This window comes from Gymnogyps californianus, chromosome 2 (assembly GCF_018139145.2).
Source record: "Gymnogyps californianus isolate 813 chromosome 2, ASM1813914v2, whole genome shotgun sequence".
Classification (NCBI taxonomy): domain Eukaryota; kingdom Metazoa; phylum Chordata; class Aves; order Accipitriformes; family Cathartidae; genus Gymnogyps; species Gymnogyps californianus.
This window is the reverse complement of record NC_059472.1, coordinates 94,842,571-94,860,243: the sequence shown is the minus strand read 5'-3', so window position 1 is coordinate 94,860,243 and position 17,673 is coordinate 94,842,571. Positions and strand designations below refer to the sequence as shown.

The 17,673-nt window shown below is 41.4% G+C and overlaps 1 protein-coding gene across 3 annotated transcripts in view; it reads right to left on the bottom strand.

Annotated features, from left to right (window-relative positions):
• Positions 1-746: 746 nt before the first annotated feature.
• DSP (desmoplakin) overlaps positions 747-17,673 on the bottom strand; it is a 39,343-nt gene continuing 22,416 nt past the window's right edge. Inside the window, exons 13-24 of one of the 3 annotated variants that reach the window (XM_050890996.1) lie at positions 17,190-17,316; positions 16,454-16,658; positions 15,722-15,939; positions 14,896-15,062; positions 14,436-14,574; positions 12,853-13,046; positions 11,817-11,979; positions 11,127-11,210; positions 10,105-10,212; positions 9,372-9,470; positions 6,229-8,520; positions 747-4,640 (exon numbers count right to left, since the gene is read on the bottom strand). In XM_050890996.1, coding sequence (XP_050746953.1) covers positions 1,446-4,640; positions 6,229-8,520; positions 9,372-9,470; positions 10,105-10,212; positions 11,127-11,210; positions 11,817-11,979; positions 12,853-13,046; positions 14,436-14,574; positions 14,896-15,062; positions 15,722-15,939; positions 16,454-16,658; positions 17,190-17,316 — 6,991 coding nt within the window. In that variant the 3' untranslated portion in view covers positions 747-1,445. The remainder of the gene's footprint in view (positions 4,641-6,228; positions 8,521-9,371; positions 9,471-10,104; positions 10,213-11,126; positions 11,211-11,816; positions 11,980-12,852; positions 13,047-14,435; positions 14,575-14,895; positions 15,063-15,721; positions 15,940-16,453; positions 16,659-17,189; positions 17,317-17,673) is intronic. The other 2 variants (XM_050890998.1, XM_050890997.1) reach the window with 2 other exon arrangements.

Sequence of the window (17,673 nt, the reverse complement as noted above, 5' to 3'; positions counted from 1 at the left end):
TATGCAGAGGCATCTGCACTGTCTGGTGAATGGGAGAGGACAGGACAGTCTTGATGTATACAAATCATTTACTGCTCTGGCTGAAGGAACATTCATGGCAGCTGAAGTGGTTTCAAACCACGTTGTGTCCTCTAATCTTGTGGTCACTTAGTCCTGCTCTGCTTTCTCAGCTCTATAAAAGGAGTCAGCAGACTGCCAACAGCAAGGCATCATGCAAACACTGATAGACTCTTACTATTTTCTCAACCTAAGCTTTCAGGAGCCAGCAGAAGAGGTGGGAGGACATTACAGGAGGTGATTGTTCAGGTTTTGAAAGATCCTCCTGTGCCATCACAGTGGTTGGCTAAGTCCCATCACTGTATCTTTGTTCTGCTCGCTGTCCAAAGTTACAGTAACGTGTAAGGGAGAATCTGACTCAGTCCCTCGTAGCTGCAGAGACAATGGGCTGGATCATGAGCAGAAGAAATACGCTTCTGGTCATCATCAAGTCTACAACCAACTGCAGAAACAGGCTTTCTGCTTCTGGGGGCATAGTTTCCATTATTGGTGCTACCTTCATTTTCCTATTGAAAATGCAGAATCAGAAGTCCACATTCATAAAAATGATGGATCAGCATCAGGAAAAATAATGTGCCTGTACACTATTTTTATGACAAAGCTAGTACTTGTTACTTTTTTAAATGTTTCTTCCTCTAATCTGTACCTCCAAGAATGTCCATAGCTAAATTTAATAAGCACACAACAAATACTTTAAAACTTCAAAAGTTTATTGCCCAGAATAGCTCACTTGGTGCAGTTAGATTTTTTGTTTCGTTACATGGAAATCAAGCAAAACAGTAGAACATATATATGGGTAACAGTAAAACAAAAGCCCAGCCTAATAATAGCCCTTTATATCCACCACGTTATACTTAAGAAAACGGCTAGCCAAACATAGAGAAGTAGAGCATCTGGAAGACAGAGCTTTTCATGTTATAGTATAGATTCTAAACCAATATTAAAGGCATTTTCTGTCCATATTGTTAGTATTTTTTTCTTCATAATAGCAAATTGAAAAAGGTCTATGTGGAAAAAAATTAACTACTGCAAGACTTTCAAACCTCAGTTATCACCTTATGGGTTGACAGTTACAGATAACAGGAGAAGGCACATGACAGAGTATTTAAAATATACAGAGACCAATTAAAATCCAAACACTAAGAGGAAATGGGAACCGAAACTCAAAATGCACAAATACGACTTTTTGCATCCCCTAATCTATATTCCATAAATCTGCATTCAAGCATTTTACAGCTTCTTCAGAAGAGAAATTAAACACACCCAGAAAAGACTTAAGGGTTTTGCTTTGGGTTGCTTTGTTGTTGTCGTTGGGGAGGGTGTTTAGGAAAGGGGATATAGTATAATCTAAACGGTATTAAAATGCAGACACATTCCCTCACTTGTTATTAGCGCCCAATAGACCCACTGCTGAAGGTTGAGTATGAGTAAGAATATGAAGAGCTTGCTGATGCATCAAAACTTCCCCTCCTAGATCCACTGCGGGAGCCTGAACGTGAACCAGAGCGAGAACCAGAGCGAGAGCCGGGTGCTGAGGAGACATTGTAGGGACTGGATATGCCTTTAGATGAAACGGAGGCTGCTTCCAAGAGTTTAAGCCCGGTGATGTCTTCCACCATTGACCGATTCATTGCATCTTTGTAGGATATTTTCAGTTTGGTCTTGGGGCAGGTCAGAATTTTGGGATAGCTGTTTGTGTCTTGCAATTTCTGGGCAGCACGTCCATCAATCAATCCATTCCTAATGGCTTCTTCAGTACTTATTCTTCCACGCACTTCTGGGTCCACAAGACCTCCAGTGAGGTACTGGAATTCAAGGAACCGCTGCCCAGCCTCGTAGGGCAACCATTTTTCCTTCACCGCTTCAGCTGCTGACATCCTCTTGCGTCCGCCCTTTATGCCTTCGAACCCTATGAAGGCCTTCTGGGCTGGTTTGAGACGTGTGGCCATATCCTGATCGATGATGCCTTGACTAGCGGCTTCCTGAAGCGAAAGCCTCTGGCCTGTGGTAGGGCTTATTATGCCCCCTGTGCAGGCCTGGGCTTCAAGTAACCGTTGCCCAGTGATGCTATCCACAATGCCCCGCTGTATAGCTTCTGAAATGGAGATTTTCTCCAAGTTTTCTGTGTCAAATATGGCTGCAATAGGACTGCACTCTTCTGGGGTGTCTGAGAAAGAACCACTCCTGATCAGTGAAGAAGAACTCCTGACACTCAGCACTGTTGGAGACCGAGTCACCGACTCATGCCGAAACACCTCATCAGTGCCGTTACGGCAGGAAATCATATCTGCAAACTGCGTCAGGCTTAAACTGCCAGAACGGTACTGGTCAAAAAACTTCCTCTCAACCAGACCTTTATCAATAGCATCTTGGATGTCATACTGGCTACCTGTTTTTCTGTCAACAAGGACTACTCTACTGCTACCATCTGATCCTGTAATAGTTATTTCTTCCCACTCGCACTCCTGTTCAGCCAGTTCTGTATAGGTGTCATAATCTATGAGGCCTTTGCTGTATGCCTCCTGCACGGACATTTCCCTGTTTGTTTCTGGATCTACAATGACAACCCGGCGCTTCCTAAGGGTGTTCTTCTGTGAGGTGTGCACCACCTTCTTCTTCTCTCTCAGGGGTAGAAGGCAGAGCCCTGTTGCTTCATCCTTTATGCATCTTTCTTTCAGCTGCAAGTAGGTCAAGTTCTCCTCTGTGTTGGGATCAAAGAACCCTTTGGTGTCATCACTTGGATCACTAAGGATCTGGTTGAGCTCTTCATTGAAGTAGCCACGCTTGTAGGCCGTCTCTACTGGCAAGCGGTAGCTCTCTTTGGGGTCAATGATTCCTCCGGTAGCAATCTGGGCCTCCAGCAGACGAATGCCATGGCCTCTCTCTATGAGCTCTTTGTTCATTGCTTGAAACAGCGAAATGATGTTTCCAGTTTCTGGGTCTTTGTACCCAGTGACAGCTCTTTCAGCAGAGAGCAGTTTCTCTTTAAATTCAATTCCAACAAGGCCTCTTTTGTAAGCTTCCTCAACGGGCAGCCTCACATTGCTGACAGGATCCACTATGAACCCTGTGGCTGCCTGGGCTTCTAGGAGTTCAAGGGCTGTCCCCGGTCTAACCAAACCTATTTTCATAGCCTGGTAAATGCCAAGTTTCTCTTTAGTAGCCTCATTGTAGATACCCGCAATACAGCTAGAGCCCTGAAGGAAATCAATAATTCTCTCACTCACTTCTTCCACTGTAATTGCACCTCTTTCCAAGTCGTTCCTTGTTGATTCCTTAATAATTCCAGCCTCGAGCAGTGCATCTGCTGAGACGGGCTGCCTGATCCCTTGGAATGACATACTCCTCTTCTGCACTGGGAGGAGCAGCAGGCCAGTGTGTGGTTCAATCCTACATTTTTCCTTCAGCTGCATGTAAGTGACTGCCTTTTTGGTGGTGGGATCAATGAAGTTCTTTGTAGTGCCTTGGCAGTTGTTTAGGATCCTGTATAGGTCTTTGTCAATCAAGCCACGAGATAAAGCTATATCTTTGGGTAGGAAAACACTGTTGACAGGATCAACAATCCCTCCTACAGCCAGCTGGGCTTCAAGCAGACGAATCCCAGTTTCTCTGTCAACCAAGTTTTTCTTGATGGCTTCAGATACTGACACGGTTTTGCCTGAGAAAGGATCTTTAAATCCTGTAATAGCCTTTTCTGCTGTATAGATTTGTTCTCTGTCATCAAAGTCGATCAGATCTCTGGCGATAGCACTGTCCACGGTTAACATCTCATTTCGGTGTGGGTCTATCACACCTCCTGTTGCTGCCTGGGCTTCTAAAAGCAGGACTGCGTTTTCTGCTGTAAGCAGCTGATTCCGTTTGGCCTCAACAAAAGAGTACTTCTGTCTGGGTGAAAGAGACACCCCTGCAATAGCACCTGCCCCTTTGAGGTAGGGTTCAATGTCAGCCGTGACTTCTTCCACTGACCTCTGCCCCTTCAGCAGTTTATCCAGTGTGAGTTTGTCTATCAGTTGACACTCGTACAGCTGCATCGCTGTAATCTTCTTCCGCAGCCCACTGAACAGCAACTTGGAGGCATCAATACAAAAGTCTTCCTCAGTCTGTGTAGACCTGTGGGACCCATATGGGCGTTGCTTGAGCTTCTCAATCTCTCTTTGCAGCCTGAGACGCTCGGACTCCAACTCTGACTGGCTTTTGACAGCGGTCTCTTCCAGTCTGCACCGGTATCTCTCCTCGATCCGTTTGATCTCCATCTGCAGCCTTTCAATCTCACTCCTCAGGGTGTTCTTCTCCCTCTCGCTCTTCTCTCTCTCACACTGGATCTTCCTTATGGATTCCTCTGTCCGGGAGTGTTGGCTCTTCCACTGATTGAGGTCATTCAGGATTTGTTGCTTCTCACTTTCCAGGCGTTGCTTCAAACGAGACTCTGATTCCAGAGTAACTTTCAAACGGTTCAGCTCCTCTTCTAACCTCTGCAGCCTGGCTTTGTCTTGCTCCAAAGCACTCATTTTTATCAGCAAGGTTTCTCTTTCTTGCATAATGTGAGTATACTGATTTTTGGATTCTTGAATCCTATTGGATGCCTACAATTTTAAAGAAGAAATAAACCAAGAGAGGATGGTTAGAGTTTATGCTGGTTAGAGTTATGCTCTCCCCTTACAATGCTCTTCAGCCTGTCATTTAACCTGCAGAAAGCTGCCACTGGAAAACATTCTAGTCGCAGCCGTACCTTACCCAAGACCATTGATACATATAAACCAGTGAAGGTACATTGTCCCTTCACTGACAGTGTCTCTGGTACCACCAGAGACTCCATTCTGTTACCTATAGCCTTGATTTTCTGCTGATTTAGTTAGCTCTTTACAACTTTTTAATACTTCTCATAGTACACCTACACATACACAGAGCATTCAAGACTCATTAAGAGTCTGATGCTCAGCAGATGTACCCTGGCATAGTCCTGCTAACCTGAGCGAATTTGTATCAGCTAAGGACTGGTCATACATGGATAAAAAGGAAATATATGACTCAGTTTTCGCTTTCCTATTAGTTTCCCATGTTACTCCAAACAATTTTACCTGTGTTGCTTTGCATTTTAATTCACTTAATGTCTTCATGTATGTATACACATACACAAGCACCTACAAGCATGCACATTTGTATGCAGTCCATATGAAACAGAATACAAGTTTATGTATTTGTAATACATACATATATATAGATGCACAGATGTCAGATAATCCTAAATGTTAATATTTTTTAAAAATCAGTATTAAGATTTTCAAAATAAAGGAAAGAAAAACTGAATAAAGGAAAGAATAGCTGAGAATGGGAATGAGAAAAGAAATATAAAGGGCAAGTATAGGAAAAAGCAAAGAAACATTTTCACAAGTGCTCACTTGTATATATTTAAACAGTAGCTCTTTGGAGAAGAAACCAGGCAGAATGAAATACGAAAAAATGTTTTCTTTAACTTGTTTAAGCTATCGCCTCAAGTTTAAGAAATACGGGCCAATAGTAAAATTTGCAAATGCCCTTAGTGACTTAGGAACATAAATCCCCAAAACAGTCAATGAAAGTGTACCTTTCTTTGTACCTTAGGTACAGCTTTAAGTACTTAGGTACAGCTGACAACATGATCTTTAATCCTCACTTGTAGTCAACACCTTACCCAGCTAACCAGCACTTTGACAACTTGTTGGTTCTGGGGTTTTTAGCTGGTTTAGTTTGTGATAGCACTCAGGTCAGCCTCAAAGGACTGCTTTAACCCATCCTGGCTGAAACAGCCTGGGGAAGCACACAGCCAGCAGGGTACAGCTAAAGCACAGTGGTACTCCATGTACTCTCGTCTTCCCCTAGGATGGTTTGGTGGAGACTGGCACAGACCCAGGGTTTCTCCTGGGGCAAGGGCTGAGGGCAAGGCTCAGCTAGATGGTAAGACAGCTTATGGCTCCCTAGCACAGCTCCCAGGGAGTAAAGAGGCGAAGAAAGTGGCCAAATCTTGCTATTTTTGTTTCAAAATGAACAAGGGGAAGAGCCATAAAGGGGATATTAGTCACAAGTACAGTGAACTTAAACAGCAAAGTGTGAATTAAGTTGATTCAAATGGACACTGCAATTAATTATATATCTGAGAGACAGTAAAGCCGGGATCAAAATATGTGTGAATACCTCTAGAGCTTGCTTTTGGAATTTTTCAATTTCCTGTCTCAATTTTTCCCTTTCTTTCTGTAAATCATTAATCAACCCCTGAAGTTCCAGGGTTTGCTTGCTGCTCATCTGAAGCTGATTCTTTAGTTCAGCAATGGCAGTATTTTTCTCATCAACTTCACTTCTGACCACTCTGAGGTCATCGTACTCCAATCTAACATTTCGCAGCTCTTCCTCCAGTAACAAGTGTTCCTTGGTTAGGTTCTCGGTGAGAGACTGAAGCCTTTCGATTTCTATTTTGCACTCATTCAAGCTTTTGCTTTTTTCCTCAGAGGTTTTCTGTAAGTGCTCATATCGTAGATGAGCCTGTTTTAATTGCTCCTGTTCTTGGACCAGCTGACGGCGTAAAGTCTCAATATCAGATGTGTATTTTCTTATCTCCTCCATGTATCTCTGCTTCTCTCTCACATGACCGTCTAATACTTCTCTTTGGTGTCTAAGGTCATCTTCATTCCTCTTCTTTACAATAGACACTTCCTCTATCTGCTGTGTGAGATTAGTTATTTTAACTGATTGCTCTCTGAGAGATCTCCTCATGCCTTCTATTTCTTCCTCCAGTTTCTTCCTCCTGGACGTCTCCTCCATTAGATTTTTATTCTGCCTGCAAAGTTCCTCCTCCAGCTTATGTTTCTGGATCTGCAAGTCTTTTACAGTGCTCTGGAACTTTGCACTTTCTTGATCTCTGCCTTTTTTCTCTTGCGAAACTCTTTCATAGTCAATTTTCAGTCTGGCCAGTTCCTGCTCTTGGATCCTCAGCTTGTTAATTGTCTCGGTAGCACTCGTGTTTGCTTTCTGCAGGTCAAACTGGACTCTTTTTAACTGACTGTTCTCATCCTCTAGTTCTTTTCTCTGACTTGTTTCTACATCCAACAACTTTCTCAGCCTTTCAATCTCTTTGTTTCTTTCCTTAATGGTCTTAGAAGCATCATCAAGCGACTGTTTGTACCGCATGCTTTCATCAGAGTGCCTCTGAATAACTTGTTTTAGCTCAATCTCCAGCTGCTGTTTCTTCTGAGAAAGCTCTGAGCCAGCTGCCTTCTGCTGCTGAGCATTCTCTTCTATCTTCCGTAGATTATCTGTTGTCTGACTTATTGTATTCTTCAGTCTCCTAATTTCCTCACACAAATTCCTATTTTCTCTCATGGCATTATCAAGCTGTGTTCTATAATTATTTGTGTCCTCCTCCTTTTGCATGGTGACTTGGTGAATTGTGGTCTTTGTGATATTAATCTCAGTTTCATATTTGTTCTTTAAACTAATAATTTCCTCATCATAACTGTTCCTTACCTTAGCCAATTCATTTTCAAGTTCCCATCGGCTTTTAGCCTCTTCCTGAAGCTGAACCTTTAGCCTTTCCAGCTCCTTAGTTTTATCCTGAATGGTTGAGGCAGCCTCCTCAAGAGCCTGCTTGTATCTTGAGTTGTCTTCGCCACGAAGCTGAATGATCTGTTTCAGCTCCAGCTCTAACTGGTGCTTTTGCTGTGACACCTCAGAACTGCAAGCCTTGTGCTGAAGAGCATCTTCTTCTGCCCTCCGCCGTTGATCTGTGGTTTGCAGAATGGCATCGTTCAGCCTCACAATCTCATCCTTAAGGTCTCTGTTTTCTCTTGTCAGTCTGTCAACCTGGGCTCTGAGGCCTTTTGCATCATCATCTTTCTGTGCAGCTATCTGCTGGATTGTGGTCTTCTTAATATTAATTTCTGTTTCATACTTGTTCTTTAAATTACTCATCTCCTCACTAAACTGGTTTCTTACCTTAGCCAGCTCATTTTCATATTCCCTCTTCCGTGTGCCTTCGTCCTGAAGAAGAACCCTTAATCTTTCTATCTCGTACTCCTTCTCCTTGATGACCTTCTCAGACTCTAACTTTTGCCAACCAAGGCTGTCTTTCTCGTTTTGTCTTGTTTTCTGCAGCTGGTCATAGTCATTCTTCTGCTGCTCATATCTATCCTCCAGCAACTTCCTTTTCCTTTTCTCATCTTCAGTCTCGTACGTCAGCCTGGTTATTCTGTCATTTAGATCCTTTATTTGGGCATAGCATTTGTCCAGGTTTTGCTTAGCAGAATTTCCATCCATTTCAGCTTGTCTTTTCATCTCCTCCAAACTCATCAGCTTTGCCTTCAGCTGAGAAATGTCCATCTGGTACTTCTGCAGATTCTGCTCCAGGAATTTGTGTTTGTTGCTTGTCTCTGAATTTGAATCCCTGGCAAGCCTGAGTTCTTCTTCCAGGAGTTCAATTTTGGTGTTTTTCATCTGCAAAATGATAGCAGAAAAACAAACAAACAAAAAAACCCACATAAACACTTGTGACAACTGTTCAAAAATGTTCAAAAATCATCACATGCAATACAATACACATTTGTAACACTGACAACTTACAAATCATTTTTTTCTCTGCTTCAATGAGAGCTCAAAATCCTTTTTTATTTAATGTCATCAACACAAATTCTGGAATCCTTACTTATTCAGAGTCAAACCTTATTCAGAAATCAGCATAATGACTTTCAGAGGGGAAATGGTACTTGATGGGAGGAGGGAGATGCAATACAGAGAGTAAAATCTGATGTACCAAAGGTTCGCCAGCAAAGTATTAAATAGCCTTCTTTAGAACCTCCACAATTTTCAAACAGGTGATTCACATTCCATATATGTGACCTCTTAAATGGGCCTGTTTCCACTGATCTGTATCAAATCAGGAGTTACTCCATTTAAAACACTTTAGATATGGCCTGAAATGAGGTGTGGCCCCTTAACCATGAGAAGCAAGTTTTCAGCACTGAGATAACTGTACCCTCACTGAGGTCAAGGCTGTGATGGCCAGAGAAGGACCTCTTGCGTGCTTTGATGAGCACCTCCTATTTACCAAGAAGGCTAGTGTTCTCCACCTCACACATCACCTTGGAGGTAACTTTGCAAGACACTGTACTCTTTGACAAAAGATGCATGAAACTGCTTATGTGCCTCCTTCACAGGACACCACTGATCTCAGGATTTAGTTTTGTGGGCTGTTTTGCACTATACTTAAGCAGAAAGTCTTTGATCAGTGATAGCTTGCTAACCTGTAATAAATATAGAAGGAAAAGAAAATAAAAGAGTCAGATTACCTTCAAGTCCTCCATGCTCTTTAACATTTCACTTAAGAATCTGTAATAATCTCCTGATCTTGTAAGAAGCTCTATGTAGCGAGACTGAGCCTCGCTAGCCTTGAAAAGAAGGAGAATTGTTAGCAGCTTGTACTACAGAGTTAGATATGAACATACCTATATCTCAGATCATTTAAAGGACTCCAATCCACTTGAGAAAACATATCAGTTGACAAAGTAAAAAGCAAATTCTCCTCCTCGCAAATTCACATGACTTTCTGGGGACCCCAAATGTATAAACTCTCCCTTCTGATAAACCCACACCTTCTTTTTCAAGATTATTTTCCCCCACGGCTGATGTGATATTAAATCCAAGGCTTCACCCCCTGGTTCATCATGCTCTTCCTGTCTGACAGTCACAAGTAACCTAAGTTAAACTTTTAATAGTGGTTAATTCCCAGGTTGAAAGTGACTAAACCACTTGGGGCATGAATCTTACTTTCCCACAATACGTACGCAATGGACATTGAATAGGAATGAGGTAAATTCCTGAGGGCTAATCTACTGTCTAAATGAGCCCAAGTATGATTTTACAGCACAGTGACTATTCTGCACTAATTCTTTGTGCTTACCCGCTTAGCACACATTACCATTGACAGTGCTAATTATTAGAATACAGCTGGATATGACTCATAATGGCTCACAGGGACAAACAAATGTATTCAAAAGATTGATGGGGAGGAAAGAAAGATACCTCTTGTAGAATCAGCACTGCAGGAGACTGAACCACACTCTTCTTGATAGGTATGTTGAGCAATGTTTCTAATCCAGAACTGTAGGAAGCAACCTGTAGTTCATAATCCTGTAAAACAACAGGGAAAGGTAAGACCCATGTAGCAACTGCCAAGGAACTCTCTGGGAATCTGGATTTCCTAAAATGCAAATAAAGCTTTGGGGTTGTTTTGGTTTTTTTAATAAAAAGCTACATTTTCCCCTATTTATATCTCTGGCCATGTACAGATGATCCTCTATCATAAACAGAAGCTCATCAGTCCAGATACCACTGTGGAGACTCATGGAGGAGAACGACAAAGGGAAAAAGAGAAAAAACATTTTACAAAAAAGGGAAGATACGTGTTTCCGTTAGTTGAGGGCTACCCGGAGGTGAAAAAGATTCATGGGAGCAACTGGTCCAGGTACTGTTATCAACCAAAACATCAGAAATAACTGTCTCTGCATCTCTTTCATATCACATATGCCATGTCATGTATATAGCAAGATCTTTGTCACAGAAAGTAAGAATGAGCTGGAGAAAGCACAGATATAAAGGTGACATAAAAATGCAAAGACCACAAAACCATTCCCTGTCTATCTTCTTGGTTTTCATGGCTATTGCACACCATTCCTCCTGCTAATCTGCATTTGTCTTGCCTCCTAGACCAGATCCTAATCAGACCTAATTCCTAAGCTACCAATCTGTTCTCTACTCCCTTATTTTTTTAACATGTGAACTGGAAAGTTTGGTCTGGCTAGAAGAAGGCTTCGATTCTCCTGAAGAGCAGCTCTCACTGGTATCTCCTGCATCACCCTGTAGTCTTCAGGTGGCAAGTACACAAATTGCTTTCATTATATTTTGTACACACAAGTGTTTCACCCCAGCAATTTCTGCACACACACATCAGGGAGCCAACATTTCACCTGCCAGCAGAGCAGAGACAATGGGATGCGCCTGACCACGAAAAACCACACCCCATAAAAATGCTGAAATCCAAGTACCTTAATTGCAGCTGAGCACTGATCTGCATGCTTGAGAAGCTCCTCAACTTTGTCTCGCTTCCCACAGATTTCACTGTGCAAGTTCTGTCAAGAAAAAAGTGAGCTGTGAAGCACTCCCTCAAGATTTACCAGTATTTCCTCCTGTACACGCTGCCTCCTTCAGAAGGCACCTGCAATATGAGACCACTGCAACCCCAGAGGCTGAGACCTTAAATGACCTGCAGCCGTGCAGTTTTTACCACAGCAAGCTCTCTGTGCATGAGAAGGTTATTCTCAGAAAGAACACCTAGCAACTGAACAACCCCCAGAGCCGGGGAGGGAGAGTTCCTTGACTTCAGCTTAGATGTATTTCCTCGCTTTTTATTTTTGTGCTATAATTTGTCCCATAAGTTGCACCATCACACAGTCCCTTGAATTAATTCAAAGCTGATGTGTAAAAGTGTCAGTGATCGTGTAGGAGCCAAAACCAGTCTTGTTCATAATCTGTAGCAGTGCTGACAGAAAGTAATGAGGATAATAATATTTCCTCTCTCCTGCCTTCTACACATGTGGTGTTTTTTGGTAGCTTGCGTACTTTATAATTCAAAACAGGCCACTGTATTGCAGACTGCATTGATACTGATATTTTCGGAACAGCACAACAATTTAAAATCCAGATAATTGAAGACAACTCCTTCAGGTGCCACATACCTTCTGATCATGTAGATATCTCATGATCGTGTTGCAATCGCACAGCTTCATGGACTCGATAGCATCCTGCCTGCGCTTGGCATCACAGATCCATTTGCACAGAGCCTGGTAGAGATCTCGGTAAGTTTTCAGCTGTTTGATCTGCCTTTCTAAATCCCATGATCTAGAAAATAACAGGGAAAACTGTCAAAATGGAAAGTGTATTCTCTTTCTCTCTCTTTAAACATTTTTCACAAATAAGACACAGTAATAAACTAGGCAAAACTATGGGAAGCTCTAAAAGGAGATTCTGAACAAAAATTTCAAATAAATGAGAATTGTACTGGTTATTAGTCACCCAATATTGAGTTTTTAGTGACTCACTTTTGAGTAACTCTGCAATACACAGAGCCCGGCACTTCCTGTCAGCTAAGTAAGTGAGGGATGGATAAAACCTTGCAGTGATAAGAATCAAGTTCACTGATTTCAGTACTCTTGTTCTCAATTTTCACCAAAGCAACCAGTAACTGGTCAATTTTTATTAATAGGACTAGATTTTGGCCTGAAGTAAAAACAAATCAAAGCAAATCACACCCCAAAAAACCCCACAAACAATCAGAATACGCCTTCAGTTCAATAAAGCATTACAAAAAAATTGTTGGGATTTTTTTTACTTAATTCTTAGTGTTAATTTTTTAACCCCCAGGTATAGGGTATTCAGGAATAAACATGGTTGCTTTGTTTGAGGGGGAAAATGCTGACTGGAAGTACTTAACCCAAGAACATTAGCAAGAATAAAAAAAAATAATTAGAACAACTCCTTAGCACATAGGTTAGACATTTACATGACTTAACTAAATTTTCCTGCTTGGTCTTACACAATCCCTTTTAAAGTATGTTCAACCTGCTCGCAGTTGCTCTAGTCTTATTGCCCTGAAGTCATCATTTGTCCTCTGGAAGTGATGATTATTGCACATCAGTTCTTTTAGACTCACTGTTAAGATGATCTTAGTAGCAATAGCAATAAGGAAGAAGCTATTAGGAAATACAAGCAAACCTGTTATCTATCTGCTTATCAGCTCTCTGCCAGCGGTCTATTAGCTGGGTAACTTTGTCACAGAACTTTCCAATGTCCATGTCATACAGGGTATATGACTGGCAAGACTGTGAGTGAATCTGAAGTGTTTTCTGCAGCTCACTTTCCAGGGCATTCAGTAGTGACTTCTTCATGTTTAGGTCTGCTTTCATTTTCTGGAGAAAAAACAAAATGCTGTCATACATTTTATTCTTGAGAGGATACTCAAATTTAACCATCAACAGCATGCACAATGTGTTGGGATCTAAAGATTTTGTTTCTAATTCAGTAAGGTATGTACACTGATGTCAGCTGGACTTAATATATTTAAAGTGAAACACCTACTTTGGTAAACAGAGTTTGACTTAAAAATGTGTTTAAAGTTAGACTCACTCTTAAATAATTTGCTAAACCAAAGCCCTCTGCTGTCATATTCTGTACCTAACATTTCAGTTTCTCAGAACTATGTAGAGCAGTTACCAAAAAAAAAAGGAAGAGCCTGCCTTGTTTGTTCCTAGAAACAACTGACTAGAAAATTTCACTGAAGTATAAAAGATTCCTGCACTTGCAACAGCTGTGGAATCAAGCCTCAGGATTGGCATATCCAGTTTTTAAATGTTATCTAAAAATCTGCACAGATTTTTTTTTCCCCTCTCTTTACATTTTTATAAACATCTTTCATGGAGATGTTTCTTTACGCACACACTTGTTTGTGTGCACATACTCACATACTGTGGGGTATCACCAAATGGCATATACAGTGCAGGCGGTGGTCTGCCTTGTATCCCTCAGTCACAGGGATGACTGCATCCTTCGATAATACGCTCAAGCATTTTTTTTTTTTTGTGTAGCTCAAATTTACACCAGCTAAGAACAACTCCTACCAACTGAACTGCAGCTCTCATTAACATGATAAAAAGGTAACCTGGTTGTGCTCCATTTGTGCCACCTACACACTTTTTCCCTACTACATCTGAGAACAGGAAAGAATGAAAGAGTTCCTATTCTCCCAAAGGCATTCAGTGCACAAAAGGACCAGCTCAACGCCAGATAAAGACTGGTTCTGCAAGCCAAATTTGTGCTCAGCAAAGAAGTTACTTTTTGCCTTCTCCCCTTGTACAGGATGGATAGTTTTCACTGTAAGATTTAAAATGGACTCTATGGCAAAATCGGGACACACAATAATACTCAAATTTACTTGTTACAACTAGATGACAACAAGGGCAATTAACAAGCCTTTTTGCAAGAAAGAAGGTATTGCCTTCAAATCTAGCTTCAGAAGTGATACAAATAAACACAGATAATTTTGTACAGAAATGGATTATGGAGACCTTCCATGCCACTGGCTTTGCTGTGGGGGCAGCAACAACCAGGGGATGGAAGAAGTAGCAACCTGTACATTCCTTCCAATAATTTGCAAAAGCATTGTATGTCTATGTCATAAAATACGACAGGATCAGCATTTCCATCTCCTGTGGGTTTGGAAGGGTTTCACCCAGCTCAACAGACCAGTGCTCGCAGCTATGAATTTTGCCTGGCTGTGTCCTTGGGTCTCGGCCTCTCACCTTCAGACAAGCCCGATAAGCCTCCACTTTATCAAGATCCAGAGGAACAGTCTCCTCTTCAGACAGTCTGATTTCAAAAACTCTGATCACATCTTCTGTTTGTAGAATAATCTGGAGCAGACACCTCAGTGCATTCAAGCTAAAATAAATAATACAAGACAAATCCATTATGGACTGGGGCAGGAAGGGTGATTATTTCTAATTAATTGCAGATCAGTAGTTAAAGAGAACAGAAAATACAGAAGAAATTTCAGTGATACCCATGATTCTCACTTTTTTTTTTTAAAAAGTCTTCCAGAAAAGAGAATAAATTCAGATAAGTGTCTGTTTCTACCCACATGTACAGCATTTGTAGAAAAGAAGGTGTAATTTTACACTACTGGTAACAAAAGGCAGGTTTCTGAACCAAGAATTATGGAAGAAAGTGAATGTTTTATTGCCATAACCTCAATTTTCTTACCTGTCTAAGTAGCCAGCAGAAACACCATTAATATTTTCCAGTTTTTGAAATAGAGCATTTATCTCTGACTGCAAGTACACATACTTTTCACAGCCTCTGAAGTTAGGCAGCAAGTCCTTATGCTTATTGAGGGTTTCAGCCATTATTTGAGAGTCATTCTGCACACCCTAAGGAAAGAGAATGCCTGATTTACGCATTTTTGGTGCCTGAATGATCATTCTAACAGCACATATGCAATTGGTCTCCTTATCCAAGTAGTCTGTTGTTATCTAACCAGCTTGACTGAGGACTGAAGCAGTGCCTGAGCTTGCTTTCTTCAAGGTAAGTAACATTGGGCGGTTTCTTTTTTGCACAGTCCACAACAGGTAATACCTCTTTTTGAGCACCTCGTCCACTCTGTAACTCAGCTCTCTTGAAAGCAGAGCGCTTTCCTGCCAGCTGCCTACTGCACTCAGTAGATGTGCCAAGGTCCTTCTGCTCTTAAGACCTTTGCAACCTCATTGCCTCAGGGGAATTTCTCATATGCTGAACTTGTTCTCTTTTCTTATTAATCTTCTCCCTCCAGTCTCCTTCAAATCTTAATGTCCACTTGACATCAGGCTTTCTGTATTCTTTGCCTGACAGAATTTGATTTCTAAAATCCAAGAGTCAACTTTTTCTAATTAGGAGCTAAACTCCAATCCAAATCATCATGGTTAACTTCCAATTGAAAATTTTCTGCACAGGATGTGTGTCTTTCCCAGCTGATCAGAAATACAACTGCAGTATGCTCTGCAGCAGAGTCATACTGAGCCTGAGATGCTCAAAGAAAAACATCCACAGTTACCTCTAAATCCTTTATTCTGACTGAAAAGTCATGCACAGCCCCTTGATCCACTCCAAGAGGAGCTCTTTGAACCATCTGAATCTCACAAGCTTCAATCTGACGCCGAAGTTTCTGAAGCTCCATCAGCAGCCAGGCCTCCTGCTTATCATGTTCTCGGTTTCTCTCATTAACGATAATGGTGTTTGAGGAACCCACAGGACAGCTCTCAGTTGGGACCACTGTAAAATGAAATGGGTAAATGTCAACTGCCAGAGAACTGAGCACCTACATATAGAAAGCCAATGTAGTGCCCAAGTGACCTAAGCACTGAGGTGATCTGTAGAACTGAGAACAGGAAGAAGATCTGGGCCCTTATGCAGCTGTTTCAAGGAATGAAATCTCTCCTTCACAAAAAGACGAACTTGCTTCCTCAAATGCAGCAGTGAGATTTTGCTTCCTAATAACTGAAAACATATCAGATGGACTAAATTCCTCTCATTTTCCCAGCAAGTTCCATGAACTTTGGAGGACTATTCCCAGATTCACAACAAAGGAAGGAAGAACAAAACATACTCTTCCCTGTGCATGGCCAGTTTTGTTGTTGGGAGACAGCAGTACAATTCTTGAATATACTGCCATTCATATGTTTACGAGAACATTTTCACATAAAAAGAATGCACCACCACCCACCACCACTCCCAACAAAGCAAGCCAAGCAGTCCAATCTCTACAAAAAACAGGAGGACAACAAACCTATTTGTGGCTGCCGTGGTTGATTGGGCAGTTGTATAATCAAGGTTTGGTAGTGCTTCTGAGCATCAGTGAACTGAGTCTGGATCTTTCGTTTGTCTTCATCACCAAACATCTCTGAGCCTTGGCTGTTCCTGAGGAATTCTTGATAATGGATCTCCAGGTCAGTTATTATTTTTTGGTAATCTTCCTTACGCATTGTTTTCAGCTGAAATGACGAAGAAGAGAATTTTGAAAAAAGAAGCAATTGGGGAGGGTTTATGACTAGTTAATCATTAAGGAACAAACTAATACACCTCTATAAAAAAAAAACAGAAGGAATCGCATTTTAGAATAAAACCTACCTGGGCTGCCTCTAAAAGTATGGTGCTAAAAGTGCCCTTTGAGCTAATCTATTCTTGTTATAATCATTTCATAACTTAAGAATAGTTTGAAATTCTATCTCTTACTCTGTCTATCCATGCCCTTGCATAGTGGGAACAAGTACAGCAAATATGTAATAAATCCCCTTAGGTAATCTTCCCGTTTATCCATATCATGTTTGAATGGGAAAGCATTTTGCTTCTCCTTTAATAAAACGACAATTTCCATATATAATTGTTTGTGCAACCCAGCAAAAGGAAGGCCCATGGTTTTGCAGAACATACATCTGCAGAGGACACAGCAAGCACTGTTTGGGACAGCAGAGGTCAGGTCATGGATGTCCCTGGTCTACAGGTAAGGCCAGCTGGAGTCTTACCTTGGCAATAGTCATCGCTCTGATTTTCTCAATGTCGATCATGCAATAATGCCAAGATACCAGGCTCTTCATGTTGATATACAGCTGGTTCCACAAAGCCAAAATAGCTTCATAGTACTGCTCAATTCTGAGATAAGAAAAGAAATTCCATGGTCAAAACGCATCTGTCCTTGTAACATAGCTACAAAACATCCCAAGAAACACCCACCAGATGTGGAGTGTGTTAAGGCTTGTTCTCTACTTGAAAAAATCTTGGAAATGCATTTATCCATGACTTTTGTTATTAGAGATGAGAAAAACCTTGTAAAAGTTAATTTTGAAATATTTTTAGATCCCAACCTAGATCCCATCAAGCTTCACTGAAGTGAATTTCCTCAAGTCAAGGGTCTAGTCCTTAATCCCCCACCCTTATGGGGGGGGCACTCTGATCAAGGCACAGACCAGATTTTGTGACTGGTTGCTATTTTGAGTGAACTCTTCTATC